At 38.7% G+C, this 16,570-nt stretch overlaps 1 protein-coding gene across 2 annotated transcripts in view; it reads right to left on the bottom strand.

The window, feature by feature from the left end:
- PLCB1 (phospholipase C beta 1) overlaps positions 1–16,570 on the bottom strand; it is a 682,368-nt gene that overhangs the window by 209,974 nt on the left and 455,824 nt on the right. For both annotated transcript variants that reach the window (XM_060031224.1, XM_060031225.1), the window contains exon 4: positions 14,611–14,748. In XM_060031224.1, the coding sequence (XP_059887207.1) occupies positions 14,611–14,748 (138 nt within the window). The remainder of the gene's footprint in view (positions 1–14,610; positions 14,749–16,570) is intronic.

Raw genomic sequence — 16,570 nt, 5'->3', positions numbered from 1 at the left:
TAATTACCAAAATCAGGAAGTATATTACAACCCAATATTATCAGCACTGGGACACTAGAATCCATATTACTCATATAATGTAATATCAAGGAAAGGTGCATGTTATTCAAATGTCTTTAGGCTACAGTTGCCAAAAGCACAACTCAAACTAGCCTAGGAAATAGGAGAATTTGCCAAGGACACTGGGTATTTCCTGTAACTGAAGGAAAAATTTGACAAACTGCAGTTTGCAGAGTATCAGGAAACTGTGGTCTGGATACCAGGGAGGATTTCTTCATTGCTTTTTCACTGCTCTCTCTTCCTGATGTCATTACTTTTTTCCTGACTGACCAACTTCTTCCCCATGGCCACCAACTGCACCAAGAGTTGTCACATATGGTGCCTCCTACCACCAGAGAGAGTCTGATTGATTTCCTCATAACCAGTATGAAAAATCCTGGGAAAGGTCTCTGATTGGTCTACCTCTAGAACAATCTATTTGAGTAAGAACCTAGCAGTGTCCATGAAAATCAAATCATTGTAACTGGAAGAGTATAAAAAACACTACATATAACCATTCATAGGAGTAGCGAAGAAAAGGATGTGCATCATCCCGCAACTTGTGTGAGATCTTATAGTTCTGAAGCCAGTTTTTTATACACTGGGGAATAAATTCATACTTGTTGACCTGAGTTGACTGCATGAATGAATGAATGTGTAAATGAAACAGAATTACATCCATGCTTTATAATTTATTGTTTGTGAAATTAATTTTTATGTCTTCTTCATTGTCATAATTATTCATTCATCATGGTTTGCTACACGGTTTTGGATAATAGCTTTACACATTTCCTATTGTAATTTGAACTATGCTGGAATAAGTTTTAAGAACTCACAGTCCTGTGTGTAGCATGGGGCTGAGGGGACTATCCAGTTAATAAAGTATAGAAACTTTAATTTTAGGGCTTAGAGCATCTGCATTGGCTTCATAGATATACCTTATGCTTTGTTTTATGCTTTGGGCTGTATTCTGAAGATTGTTGCCCAATTATCTTTCCCTGGATAAGTGAAGCACTGCTCTATCCTGATGGTCTAAGGAAGAATTTACATGCCTGCAAGTCCAGTGTACAAGATGTGGATGTAAGGATCCACATTTTGAGAGCTAACTGTCTAGTATATCCCTAGCCCTGTTCTAACACCTTTTGACATTCTCCTTTCCAATGGGAAAAGTTTAATGTGGTGATATCAAGTTAAAATGAACCTTAAGAGAATTCTTCAAATGGAAAGAAATAAAACACCCAAAAGTGCAACATCCTTGGCACAGAGTGGAAGAAAAGAGAAAAAATGTTTGCTTTGGTTACGTTTTCATGATGAGAGGTTTTCAGTTGTATCTTTGTGAGTCTCATGTATTTTGAGCATCAGCTGAGGAGACACCCACCTCTCTCTCCAGCTAGTTTCCTGAGTCATTCCTAATTTGCACAACTGAGAAAATGTCCATCAAATGCCCCAATATGAAATACCCAAAGTATCCTTTCCATAGCGTTCATGTCACTCAGCCATATTGAAGTGGTTCTGTCCAAAACCCTCATGTCACTTTATTATTTTTTTCTTTTTTAAAATAAATTTATTTATTTATTTTTGGCTGCACTGGGTCTTCTTTGCTGCGCATGGGCTTTCCCTAGTTGCGGTGAGCAGGGGCTACTATTGGTTGCGGTGCACGGGCTTCTTATTGCAGTGTCTTCTTTTGTTGCAGAGCACCAGCTCTAGGTGCACGGGCTTCAGCAGTTGTGGCACTCAGGCTCAGTAGTTGTGGCGCATGAGCTCAGTAGTTGCGGCACACGGGCTTAATTGCTCTGCAGCATGTGGGATATTCCTGGACCAGGGCTCGAACCTGTGTCCCCTGCATTGGCAAGTGGATTCTTAACCACTGCGCCATCAGGGAAGTCCTTGTTCTTTTCTTAAGGATAAAATATATTTAAAATTCTCTCTGAAGATACTTTCTCCTTTTTTATTTTATTTGTTTCTTTAATTATCCTTGTGTGTCTATTATTCTCTTTTTGTTTGTCTTGGCTTCCTTTGTCATTCAGTATTGTAGCATTTCTCTATAGCCTGTGGATATTTTATTGTTAGTTCACATCTTAGATGGGGCAATAGGAGGGCCGACTGGGAGCTCTGGGTGTGGGAGTGGGAATGACCAGCTTGCAGACTTCTTTCCCAGTGAGCATGTGCATGCCAGCCACCATAGTGTAGTATCCACAAATGCTAGAATGAGAAGAGCTTTACTCTGGATCCTGAACTCCAATGCTAGCCACCATAATATTTTTTCAACTAGTTTGTTCAATTTCATAAAAGACAGACATTCGGCTCTTTGACCCAGGAAGTAATTAGTTATTGATTAATTCTACATGAGGATCAGGAGGAAGGAGTGGAAGGTTATTTTTCTCACCCCCAATTCTTACTCCATGTTCTGCTGGGCTGGTAGAACTTGAGTCTAGAGCATGTCTCAATTGTTTCTGAGTAGGTCAGGAGTTTCCTTGGCTGTAACTCTCTATGTAACCTAGACTGTGGTCTTCTTGACTCTATCTTATCAGACACTTTCCTCTTTCCATTTTCTTCTCCTGCAAACTTACTAAAATATGTCATGTCTTAGTGACCTATCCATTCTCTTCATCATTGTGTATTTATATTCCTTTATCATCATATTCACAGTAACTCAAAAGAGATAAGAGATCACACCTGTGCTCATTTTGCTGTTTTGGGCTAACACTGCTTTAAATTTTATGTCCAAAGCCAAATATCTGATTTTCCCTTCCTAACTCACTCCCTCTCTCAATAAATGAAATGCCAAAAGGCCCTGAGATCATCCCTAGCTCTCTCTTTCTCTTATTTCATGTATTTGGTACATTCAGTAACTCTTTTGGCTTCACATTCAAAATACATCCAGAACCTAACCATTTCTCACCACCTCTATCCCAAGCACTCTGCTCTCCTTGTTTCTGTTTCTATACCCCTACTGTAGCTTTTCAACAGAGTGACCAGAACAATCCTGTTAAAATACATCACCCCAAATCCATCCCTTGCTCAAAATGATGTAATTGATACCTGTGTCACTGAGAGTAAAACAAAATTCTCACAGTGGCCACCCACCACTATTTGGGTCACCTGTCACATCCCCCAGCCTCTTCCTCTCACCTCTCCCCTGTTCTCCTCCCTGCTTATCATTCCCTTCCACCAACACATTGGGTCACATCTATCTCAGCATCACTCTCCTCCATGATAACCACTTGACACACTCCAACATCTTCATGGTTTTCTTCATCATATCAGTGTAACCTTATGTGACCAACTTATTTAAAATTGAAATACACACCCCCTCCCGCAACACTTCCTATCTCTCTTCCCTGCTTTATTTCCCCCTGGCACCTATCACCATCTTATTTATTTTGTTATCATCACCCTACACCCACCATTAAGTAAGCTTCATGAAGACAATCATTTTTGTCTAGTTTATCCCCAGCACTCAACATTGTACCTGGTACACAGTAGGCAATTAAGTATTTGTTGAGTGAATGAATGAATGATTATTATTATTATATAGCCAATAAGAAGATTATTTTAAAGTATTTTCAAAAATTTTGTTTTTTATTCTTAGGAGCATCTTATTCCTTGGGAGCATTTGATGCACTGGAAACCGAAACATAACAACTGATATTAAGGCATTAGATGAAACAGATCAACATGCCACTTTCAAAGGACAGCAGGTATTTTTCCACAGTAATTAAACACGGAAGCCAAATTTTCTTAGATTTCTTCTTCCTTTATGTCATGTCTTAGTGACTTATCCATTCTCTTCATCATTGTGTATTCATAATAAAAAATTATGGTGATTTTTAAAATTTTTATTTATTTATTTATTTTTGGCTGCTTTGGTTCTTTGTTGCTGCACACGGGCTTTCTCTAGTTGCAGCGAGTGGAGTTACTCTTCATTGCGGTGCATGGGCTTCTACTGCGGTGGCTTCTCTTGTTGCGGAGTACGGGCTCTAGGCCGCGCAGGCTTCAGTAGTTGTGGCTCGTGGGCTCTAGAGTGCAGGCTCAGTAGTTGTGGCACACAGGCTTAGTTGCTCCACAGCATGTGGGATCTTCCCGGACCAGGGCTCGAACCCGTGTCCCTTGCATTGGCAGGCGGACTCACAACCACTGCTCCAACAGGGAAGCCCATGGTGATTTTTTATAAACTCTCTTTTTTAAAAAATTTATTTATTTTTCACTGCATTGGGTCTTCGTTGCTGTGCATGGGCTTTCTGTAGTTGTTGTGAGCGGGGACTACTCTTCGTTGCGGTGTGTGGGCTTCTCACTGCGGTGGCTTCTCTTGTTGTGGAGCACGGGGACTAGGCGCCCAGGCTTCAGTAGTTGTGGCACGTGGGCTCAGTAGTGTGGTTCATGGGATCTAGAGCACAGGCTCTGTAGTTGTGGCGCACGGGCTTAGTTGCTCCATGGCATGTGGGATCTTCCCAGACCAGGGCTCGAACCCGGGTCCCCTGCATTGGCAGCAGGATTCTTAGTCATGCGCCACCAGGAAAGCCCTGAGTTTTTAAAATGTATCTTTGTGCCTGCTTTAAGGTAAGGTACACAGATAATACAATTAGGGCTTTCTCAGCTGCCAGGCTCAGAAGACAGGGAGGCAGAGGAATGAGTGGGAAGCAGCTTATTTCTGTGTTATGGAATGGATGGAAGAAAAGCGAAGATGCTGCTGCTTAAGCAGTTTCCTGTCTTTTCCTGGGGAAAGTGGACTAACAGTAGCCCACAGTCTGAAATCACAATCATTTCTGTGTCCTTGCATATGTACTTTCCCTTAAGTTAAGCATTAATTCCTTTTTGTGGCACCCTTGAACAATGCCTGGTTCAAAAGAAGCTCTATGTTTAAGGAATGAGAAGAGATGGCAGGGGAGGTGGGCGAGGGTGATTTCTTCCACAATCAACAGAATTGCAATTGCTGGTTCTTATCTGAGTGTAAGAAGAGATTACCATCTGAGTTGCCTTTTGTTTCCCCTCTATTTTTTTTTTTTAATGAATGTCTTTTTTATTTTATTTTATTTTTTATGTATTTTTTTTACTTTTGAACTTTTAAACTTTTATATGGATGTTCCAGATGGGTAACACTTTCACAAGTTGAAAGTTTATAATGTACATCTTTCACCTGCCCCACACTCATCCAAAACTCAAGGGCAGAACGTGGGGTAAATCTCATTTTCCAACAAAGGACATCCACAACTGTAAAATCCCAAGACTAACAGTGCAATGTATTGACCTGGCAAGAACTTGGTCCTTATTTATGATTGGGTGGGGGGAATATCCTAAGATGACATAGGCATATGAGAAGGCCAGGAATAGCAGTGAATGAAGATCTCATAAAATACAATAACCAAGAGGGCTAACTTTTCACATGTGTAAAAAGCAATATATATTCAATACGGCAATATTTTTGGCACATATAGTCTACCCCCAAGGAGATCAGCACAGTTTTCCATTATGTCCCAAAATACATTGCTGAAAAGAATATATGGTACCTCATTCTCTTTTTCTTAATCATTTTCATTTAAAGAAAAGCCAAACATATCCATTACTCACTTACCATAAGTTGGTGCTAAATTCAAAAAGGAAATGAGATCAACTTCACATTTTGTACAGAATATCCATTAGTGTTTGAAAATTATCTCAATGTACATGTCTCAGAATAAAAAGAAATGTAAGAACTTTGTGTCTATTGAGGTCAGTTTTAAATATCTATATTATTAATTTGAAGGACAGTCTAAGAAAAGTCTCAAGGTTTTTGAGGAATCAAGTTCTATACCAGGAATGGCCAGAGGAGGCTGTGGCAGGACCCTTCCCTCTTTTTCTTTTCTATTTCATTTAATAGACTATTATTTCTTTTTCTTAAAAAAAGCCCCCCCTTTGTGGCACCTTCTCTTATTCCTTCCCCTAAAAGGTCTCAATTATTTGGCCAGCTGAAGATATTTTCTCTTTTCTCCAGAAAACATGTGGTAACTGGTGGGTAGAGGGGGATGACAGTGACAATGACTTTGAATGGGAACAAGGTTGGGATTGGGAAAGATGAGGTTGGAAGCCACCAAGAATCCTGGAAAACCTTAGGGGGAGTTCTGTGCTGGGGGGAAGGGATCTTGGAGCAACTAGCTCAGGAGCCTCAATTTTTTGAACTCAAAAATGAGGATATTGGAGTGTATGATGTTCAAAGTCTCCATGGCTTTACAATTTTTCATGATCTATCAATTGCTTTCAAGAATTCATAAGCTTCTTTCTCCCTTTCTTGCTCTTTCCCTTCCCCTCTCCCTCCTTTTTCCTTTCTTTCTTTTTATTTTTTCTGCCAAAGCACACATTTATTGAGTGCCTAATACCGGCTAAGCACTAAGGTAGATCTTGGGAACACAAATGACTAAGCTATATTTTCTGATTTTAAGCAGCTCACAAATCCAGGGTAGGGTGTCAGACACACTGACAGATAATTAAAGTGTGAGAAATGCAATAGCAAATATGCATGGGGTTCATCAAAGAACAGGAAGGAACCATCAGTTGTTCATGGAACGCATGAAACAGAAGGGGAGATGGGTGAGTAAGCTGAGTCCCTATGGAGGCTTGGAAATTCTGGACAGAGTGGAGAAGGGACATCTAGGAAAGCACACACTTCTGAGGGCACAGAATTACCATTATAAAGGAAGAAAGAATCACAGGTGGTTTAGAACAGTTGAGGCAGAATGGTGCTAGGGTCCAAGTGGTGATTCACTGACACCTAAGGGCAGAGGCTATGTTTGTTTTGGTCACGGATAAATCCCTAGTACTTGGCACATACTACACCCTCAATGAATATTTGTTCATTAAATGAATGACTGAATGATATGGGCAGAAAACTTCATTTTGTGGGTAATATGCAATAAAAATGATTTGAAGCAAGATCAGGTTTGAGGTTTTTTAGGATCATTCCTAGCAGATAGACACACAGAGCTGGAGAGCAAAGAGAGGATTCTAGGAAAGGAGGTAGAAGGCGTCTACAGATGGCATCCATCAAGAACTTGAACAAGATGGGAGCGGGGAGCAGGATGAGGAAAGAGATATGAGAGCTAATTAGGAAATTCAGAGAGCTTGCAAGTTATTTGGATGGTGGGCAAGCAAATGGTGTGGATGTAGTTAAGGCAAACTTCCAGGAAATCCCAGATCACACTCCCCAAATGAGTAAACTAGATTGTCTATGATATTCATAGCTGCAGAGGTGACAGAGGTTACCCCCAAATTCTGAAATAGCTACTGGAAACTAATGTCAGTTTATAGAACATATTTTTGGAGAGCACATTTATTCTGTGACAGTTACTTCAAAATCTAATAATTTAACAGACAGAGATCCTCTGTTAAAGATTTTTTTTGCATGAGTGAATTAACATTTAGAAAACTAACGGGCTCAACCAGTTTGGGAAATTGGCAATATCCATCAAGGCTGGACATAGGAAGACCTATGACCAGCAATTACATACCTCACAGAAAGCCATATGTTTATAACAACACTGTTTGTTTTTATTTTTAAATTGAAGTATAGTTGATTTATAATGTTGTTTTAGTTTCTGGTGTACAGTGATTCAGTTATACATATATATATATATACATATTCTTTTTCATATTCTTTCCCATTATGGTTTAATCACAGAATATTGAATATAGTTGCCTGTGCTATACAGTAGGACCTTTTTGTTTATCTATTTCATATATAGTAGTTTGTATCTGCTAATCCCAAACTCCTAATTTATCCCTCCCCCACCCACTTTCCCCTTTGGTAACCATAAGTTTGTTTTCTATGTCTGTGAGTCTGTTTCTCTTTCATAAATAAGTTCATTTTGTATCATATTTTAGATTCCACATATGATATCATATGGTATTTGTCTTTCTTTTTATTTTATTTTATTTTATTTTTTTGGCCACACTGCATGGCATGTGGGATCTTATTACCCCAACCAGGCATTGAACCCGCACCCCCTGCATTGGAAGCGCAAAGTCTTAACCACTGGACCACTGGGTAAGTCCATGTCTTTCTCTTTCTGACTTACTTCACTTAGTACGTAATCTCTAAGTGCATCCATGTTGCTGCAAATGGCATTATTTCGTTATTTTTTATGGCTGAGTAATATTCCACTGTGTGTGTGTGAATACATATATATATATGTATATATATATATATATATATAACACATCTTCTTTATCCATTCGTCTGTTGATAGACATTTAGGTTGCTTCTATGTCTTGGCTATTGTAAGTAGTGCTGCTATGAACATTGGTGTGTATATATCTTTTCGAATTATAGTTTTCTCTGGATATATCCTCAGGAGTGGGATTGCTGGATCATATGGCAACTCTACTTTTAGTTTTTAAAGGAACCTTCAAACTGTTTTCCATAGTGGCTGCAACAATTTACATTCCCTGTAGGAGAACACTGTAGGAGAGTTCCCTTTTCCCCATACCCTCTCCAGCATGTGTTATTTGTAGACTTTTTAATGATGGCCATTCTGACTGGTGTGAGTTGATACCTGTTGTAGTTTTGATTTATAACAACACTATTTGTAATAACCCTAAACTGGAAACTGTCTGAATGTCCACCAACTATAGAATAGATAAATAAATTATGGTATACTATTTAGCAAAGAGAATGAACAAGGTACAACCACATGCAAAATGTAGAAGAATCTCATAAATACAAACTTTGAGTAATAGAAGTCAGACCAAAAAGAAAATGTAGTCTATGATTTCATTTACAGAAATTTTAAAAACAGGTAAAACTAATTTATAAAGTTGCAGGTTAAAATAGGGTGTGTTAGTAGGGTAGACACCTGGGGTGCTGGTGATGCTCTGTTTCTTTTTTGGGGTGCTGCTCACATGGGTGAGTGCTCTTTTCAAAAATTCATCCAGTTATATAGTTACAGCTTGTGCACTTTTCTGTGCATATTACATTTCAATCAAAGTTAAAAAAAATCAGGTCAAGTCCCTGCGAGTAGCATGGCTAAACAAAAAAAAAAAAATTTTTAATTTTATTTTTCCAATTTATAAATGCTCAAGAGAATTTACTGTGTAAAATATTAAGGATTGGAAGCAATGGCGTCTTTCAATTCTTGTGCAGAGAAGTGGACACAAAATTTCCCCTTCATGGCTCTGTCATTAGGCATCTCAATCTTAACCCCCTGGATCCTTGCTGTCATAATCCACTGCATTTTAATACATTGAAACAATGTCTGGGCTGAAATTTGCCAAACTGGGTGGTGGTTCAACAATGTATCTACCCAGGGGGCCTATCAGAATATCTAACCAATTAGAACTGAATATCAGAGCTGGAATCTCAAATCCTGTCTCTCGGGGTGATAGGCCATCTTGCTATTATATTGGATTGAACAAGGATCTGGGATAGGAATTGGGCAGGTGGGTGATGGGGTGGCCCTCCAGGGATAAGAACCCAGAGGGAAGACATGCTGAAAATCATTTTAGATTTCTAAATCCAAACAGGGAAGGCTCCACCTCTGTTGCCTTTGCACACAGAGATTCCTCTTTACTAATCCTGAGACAGATTCATTTCTTACTGAAATTCTCTTGATGAAGAGTGATCTCCCATGAGTTACATACTGGATCCCTGAGACCTGACAGTAAACACCAGCATATGGCAATCCTGTGAACCCTGCTCCTGGCTCAGAGCAATCTGTTTTAACCTACACAATGTTGTTTAGGTTGCATGACTGCAGGAAGAAGTAGGCACAATTAGACATCTCTATGTAGCCTCCCACCTCAAAGGAAAGCACAATATTAGAAAGAGGGACTAGAACTGGGCAGGAAGAAGAGAATTATTTTATCTTCAGACTTCTTGGCCAATAGAAAAATTTGCATTGACCTGATAAATCAGTTAACTTGTTCCAATGACACTGTTTTTCGGAGCTGATGTAAATGATCTGTCTTTTGCAGTCCATGTTAACCCTACCAGTCAGATATTTAAAGAAATTCGCCAACTGGTGTGGATAAAAGGCTTGAGGATTTAATAGTCCTTACTCTCAGCTACTGACTTCTGTCTTTGACACTGAGAAAACAGAAGCAATCAAAAAACATCTACAATTCCCTCTATTACATGGATGATTTACCAGCATCTCTACTGATGGACTCCAGTTTTCCTCCTCTTATTGATTAAATGCCCTTGCTCCTGTCTGAGCACAGCCCCTCTATTTGTGAATAAGAGACAGTCAACAATTTTCTTTTTCTTTGTAAAGGACCAGAGAGTAAATATTTTAGGCTTTGTACTCCATATGTTCTATGTCATAACTACTCAACTATGTCTAGTGAAAGCAGCCATAGACAACTTGTAAACAAATAGGCATTGTTATGTACCAATGAAACTTTATTTATAAAAACAAGTGGTGGGTCAGACCTGGCCTCAGGCTGTAGTTTACTGAGCCTTGTACTAGATCCTACCACTCTCTTGTCCTCTCAAGGACGTGCTCTAGCAATTCTCTGACTCGCTTACATTGTTTTCCCTCCACAGGATCATTCTCACAAGCATACATGTATTTTGTGGTTTCGCCCATCTTAAAAACTATCTCTTGGTCTCACTTCCCCCTTCTAGCAGCTTTCTCATTTTTCCCCTGCCCTTTACATCAAAACTTCTCACAAGAGCAATCTCTTTTGGTTTCTTAATTTGCCTCCACTGATATTCCCCAGAGCCCTCTCCAATAGACTTTGACCCTGCTACTCCACTGTAGTTGCTCTAATCAAGGTCACCAATGACCTCTATATCCTTAAATCCACCAGTCAATTCTTGACCTTCATCTTACTTGACCTATGAGTAGCGTTTGATCCTGTTGATCACTCTCTTCTTTTTGAAACACTTTGCTTACCTGGCTTCCAAACACACATACTGGCCTGTTTGCCACCTCACTGGCTACTCCTTCTCAGCCTACTTTTTCTGATTCTTTCTTATCTCCTCAATCTCTTCATGTTGGAGTATCAGTGACTCAGGTCTTGGACATCTTCTGTATCTACAGTCACTTCCTGGCTGAGCTCATCCTGCCTCATTAAATACTATCTATAACCTGATGACTTCCAAACTGTTGCATTATATTTGGCATTGAACCCCAGGTTCATATATCTAACTGCCTACTCAACATGTTTCTTTGGGTATCTAATAATAATCTCAAATTGAACATAATCAAAGCTGAAGCCTTGTTGTATACCACTAAATGTGTTCTACTTTAAACCTTCCTTATGAAGTAAGTGGCATTTCCATCCTTACTGTCTCTTGCATCAAAACTCTAACATCATCTTTGATTCTTCTCTTTCTCTCACATGTAACATACAATTGCAATTGTTTATGCTCTGGATTCTTCCTTTAAGTAGATGTAGATATAGATATTCAGACCCCTTCTTATCTCCTACATAGCTCCCCCTTGGTCCAAGATACTAATAACCCACTTAAAATATTTCTACAGTTTTTTACCTGATCTCCCTGCTTCCATTATTGCCTCCGCCCTTGTGGTCCATTATTGACTAAAGAGTTAAGTCAGACCAAGTCCACCATCTGCTCAAAACCCTCCAATGGCTTCCATCTCCCTCAAAATAAAAGCCAAAGTCCTTCAAAAGCCTACATTACAATACAAGAAATCGACTTCTGTTGCCTTTGCTAGTTTCCTTTGCTGGTACCTCCACCTTTGCCAGGATTCACATAGCTGTGCGTGGAGGACTGTTGGGAATTGACAGTGGGAGAGTAAAGGGAAGGATGATGGTATTCACCTCCCCCCTGAAGCTCTGAGGAGGGGTCAGGGCATCCCAGAGAGGGGGACTGAAGTCCAGGAGTTCCAGGGGTAGCAAATGTGGATGTGTTCATTGGTCCTCAGGGCAGCAGGAGATGCAGGGAGAAGTGTGAGACTCAGAGGGCAAATGTGAAACAAACCACCCATTTTCCAGGTATATTAAAGGGAAGTATCCCTCGAGAGATCAGGGAAAGGCCATCTTTAGGACACAGAGAGTTGGCAAATCATGCTTCATAACAAGAAGAGTGACTTTTACTTAATTGCAAAAGATACCACTCTTTTAGTCCAACTACAGAGGGAAAAATTGAAAGCTTTCTCCCAATCCACCTTTGAAAGGAGTCACTTCTCTTAAAGAATAAATAAAAAATTCAATCTCAAGTGATTTATGTAAGAAAGAAAGCACGCAAATCTGGAATAATATATTTAGGAAAGCTGAAGTCTGGGTTCTGATAAAAAAAATTTTAATCGACTCAAGAGATTTCTCAGGAATCTATGATACTGTTTCAATTGAGCAACTTTCTTCAGATTTTTGCCTTCTCTGAGCACTCCATGAAGAAATAATCCCCTTCCTCCATCCTCATACCCTCTCCTCCTGCTATATCCTTCCACACAGACCTCCATCTGACCCACAGTAAGTGTACTTCATCATCGTGATTTATCTATTTATTTCCTCCAGAATGCTGTGTCCCTGACACTGGAACACAGAAGGCACCTGACAAATGTGTGTTGAATGAATGAATGAGCCAGAATCCCTTGGTAAACAATTTTTTCTGAAGACATTTGACTTTCGAAGAAGCTCAGGTTCCTGTCGGGTGTTCTACATAATGAGGGAAACTGTTTCCTTTGGTGCTGGCACTATGCAAGGTACTAGGTATGTTGGCTCCAGAGACTAAACAGAAGGTGTGATGTTATGAGACAGTGCTGACAACTAGAAGGGTGGAAATTAAGTTTTCAGAGTACATGGTATTTGCAAATTTTAATATTCTGGCTGAGCAATTTCAATGGAGGAAAAATATCCTATAGAATATCACAGTCTGGGAAGGCAAAACATATTCTGTATCTTCATTAATTATACTAAGCAAGTAGCTGCTGGAAAAATGTCTATAGATTCATTTCTGACAGGGAATACTACAGGGCTCAGTAATCAAAATCCCTAAAGACAATTAGTGAGCAGAAGCCCACAGCGAGGAGGAAATTAAAATGTTTTCAACTCAACCGCACAAAGGTTTAATGCAATATAAGATATGCAGATTGGTTTGTAATATAAAACTATATTCCCTCACAGTAAAAGCCTCCCTGAAAGTCACTGTCATTTAGTGAGTGCTTTTAACTGAGAGTTAATGAATATCATGAATTGGTGATTTTTTTAAGAAACTGAATATGACTGTATTTCAGGAATGATATTTTAAAAATATTTTAGAAATATTTAGTATTTGTTTATCTATATTCATCCATCCATCCAACCATACATACATATATTGAGAAGTGAAGTGTATACACTCAACAGAATACCAGCAGGTATCAGAATAAGAATGATTGCAAGGCAAGTACAATGCTGTCACTCAGACAATGTTTCATTGAACAGAAGTCTCTCTCCAAGCATAAATTATACCATAGAAGTAAATGGGTGACTTGGTTCTTAAAGAGAGAAAATAGATGGGGTTTGTAACACAGTCTTGATGAGGAGTTTCTAAAGACCTCAATGTGTCAAAACTAGTTGGCATTTTATGTATTCCATTATAAGAATTGAAGTTGATGTTATGCAACTTTTGGAAATAAACCTCTACCGTAATCACTGAAGAATTAGAGGTCAGGTCAGATTATCTGGTGTAGCTCAAAAAAATGTCAGAGCACTGAGGCTTAAAAAATTATAGATCATAATGCTCAGGCAATGAACACTGGCCTGACATGACCCCATAGTTCTGATCCATGATGTGAGAAGCTGTGTAAGGGCACAGACATGATCTGCAGACTTCAAAGTGTTCCTAGATTCATATTCTTAACTCTGGAAAGAAATTGTATGAAGGGTCAGGATCATCATTAGTATCTTATAAACTATAAACATGGAAAAAGAAACCTTTTCTTTCAATATGTTCATTTCAGTTCTCTTCTAATGGCAGTTGGACATTTTTAGAGAAAGCATCAAACTTGAGTCCAGGTTTCCCAGAAGTTCATAGTTTCTTGTTTGATATATCTTGCCTTTGTTCTAGTTATTTCTGTATGCATCTGAAAGGCCCACTATCTTCGTAAACTAGCAACTCCTTAATGGAGAGGGCGATGTCTAATTCATCTTTCTAGTCCATGGCTGAATAAATATTTATTATTATTTAAAATTGTTATTTAAAATTTTAAACTTTTCATTCTTTCCCATATTAATTGAGCAGCTACTATGTGCATAATCATGGGTTAAGTGTGCACATGGTAAAAGAAGTTAAATAGGTACTGAAATGTCTGCCCTCTAGGAGAGGGATGGAAAGAAGATGGTAAGGCTAAGAGAAAATGGGTTGGGATAAGATGCTTAGGTGAAATGGAATGTGGTTTCATCTATATTTTCTTTTGCAAAGAAATTATATAAAATGCCTTATTTTCTAATGTAAAATATCCATTATTCTAAGCCAATGCCATCACTTGGAAGTGTTTGAATTACACTTCTACTTGGCAGCAGAATGATTTTTAGATGGAATTTTAACACATGCTAAATATGACAAAAACTCAAAGTCTTTCATAGGAATCAGGACAATGTCATACGGATTCAGATCGAGGTGACAAGCTTCAGAAGTTTCAATCCACATACCTTGGCCACTTCTTCTTGGAAAGCCACGAGGTTCAAATGGGAGATGTTAACTAAGTCAGGCCCATACACCACTGTTATCATGCGATGTTCCAGGCGCCCGATGTTCCCCACATCCAGAAGTTCACGTAATTTGGGGTCCTGGATAATAATAAATGTTGAAATATTTAGTCTTAGCTAGAGATTTTAGAGCATAATATCAAAAGAATTAGAGTTAGAATGCCTTAAAAACAACGCTGCTTTTTATTCTTTTTTTTAATTTTTAAATTTTTATTGAAGTATAGTTGATTGACAATCTTGTGTTAGTTTCAGGTGTACAGCAAAGTGATTTGGAGATATATACGTATATATATTCTTTTTCAGATTCTTTTCCCTTATAGGTTATTACAACAACTGAGTAGAGTTCCCCATGCTATGCAGTAGGTTCTTGTTCGTCGTCTATTTTATATGTAGTAGTGTGTATATGTTAATCTCAAACTCCTAAATTATCCCTCCCCCCTCCTTTCCTCTTTGGTAACCATAAGTTTGTTCTCTACATCTGTGGATCAATTTCTGTTTTGTAAATAAGTTCATTTGCATCACATTTTTAGATTCCATATATAAGCAATATCATATGATATTTGTCTTTGTCTGGCTTACTTCACTTAGTATGATAATCTCTAGGTAAAGTTGCCTTTTATTCTTACTAGAAACTGGTATGAGTTGAAGTCCTTCAACCCAGAAAGGCCCAGAGAGGTGAAATAACTTGCCCAAAGGTTGTGAAGAGAGAATTTCTGCATAAAGATTTATGATCCTCAGATCCTCATGGTATATTTTTAATATTATATTTATTTATTTATTTATTTATTTGGTTGTGCTGGGTCTTAGTTGCAGCAGGTGGGCTCCTTAGTTGTGGCATGCATGTAGGATATAGTTCCCTGACTAGGGATAGAACCTGGGCCGCCTGCATTGGGAGCGTGGAGTCTTAACCACTGCGCCACCAGGGAAGTCCCGATCCTCATGGTATTATGCTAAGTGAAATAAGTCAGAAAGAGAAGGACAAATACTGCATGATATCACTTATATATTATTTTTAAAAAGCTGAACTCATAGTAACAGAGATTAGAGTAGTGGTTACCAGAGACTGGAGGGTGGGAAAAATGGGGAGATGTTGGTCAGAGGGTATAAATTTACAGATATAAGATAAGTTCTGGGGATCTAATGTATAGCATGGTGATTATAGTTAATAATATTTTTTTATATATTGGAAAAATGCTAGGGGAGTAGATCTTAAATGTTCTCACCACAAAAAAGAAATGATAATTATGTGAGGTGATGGAGGCATTAGCTAACAATCTGGTGGTAATCATTTTGCAATATATAAATGTAACAAATCAACATGCTGTGCACCTAAACTTACACAATATTGTGTGTTAATTATATCTCAATAAAGCTGGAAAAAAGACTTATGGTCCTAAGTCAAGAGCTCTTTCTGTCATACTGTCATTCAGTAACACATTTTTATGTGTCACAATTCTCCCTTTATTTCCTCCAATCATCCCATGAATCACATAGTGAAATGCAAAATCTCATCCTTCTCAATTCATGAACACATTGAAATGAAGAGGGTGGTTTGGCAGAATCAAAACACAACAATGCCACCTAGGGCTGGGGCAGAAACCTAGCTGAGGGTCACAGCATGGACTTTCTCCACACTGCACACTGACAGAGAGGACTGTTAAAGTGAGCCACATGGCGGCACCTGCCATGAATATGTTATTTCAGTTCTATCCTCAAAAAGTAGTGGGATTTGGACATAGAGAAATTCTTCAGTCTTTTCAGAGCAAGTTGACTTCTTTGTGACATCATAAGTATGGATCCTTTGGAGATATAGTCCTGCTGGGCAAAGGAGGTTTCCAAACTTTCTGAATTCAAAACAAAATCTACATAGGGCTCCGCCATTTTGGCTGAATTTATTTTCCTT

Source organism: Delphinus delphis, chromosome 15, assembly GCF_949987515.2.
Source record: "Delphinus delphis chromosome 15, mDelDel1.2, whole genome shotgun sequence".
In the NCBI taxonomy this organism is placed as follows: domain Eukaryota; kingdom Metazoa; phylum Chordata; class Mammalia; order Artiodactyla; family Delphinidae; genus Delphinus; species Delphinus delphis.
Note: the sequence above shows the minus strand (reverse complement) of the source record. Positions and strands in the feature narration are given on the sequence as shown.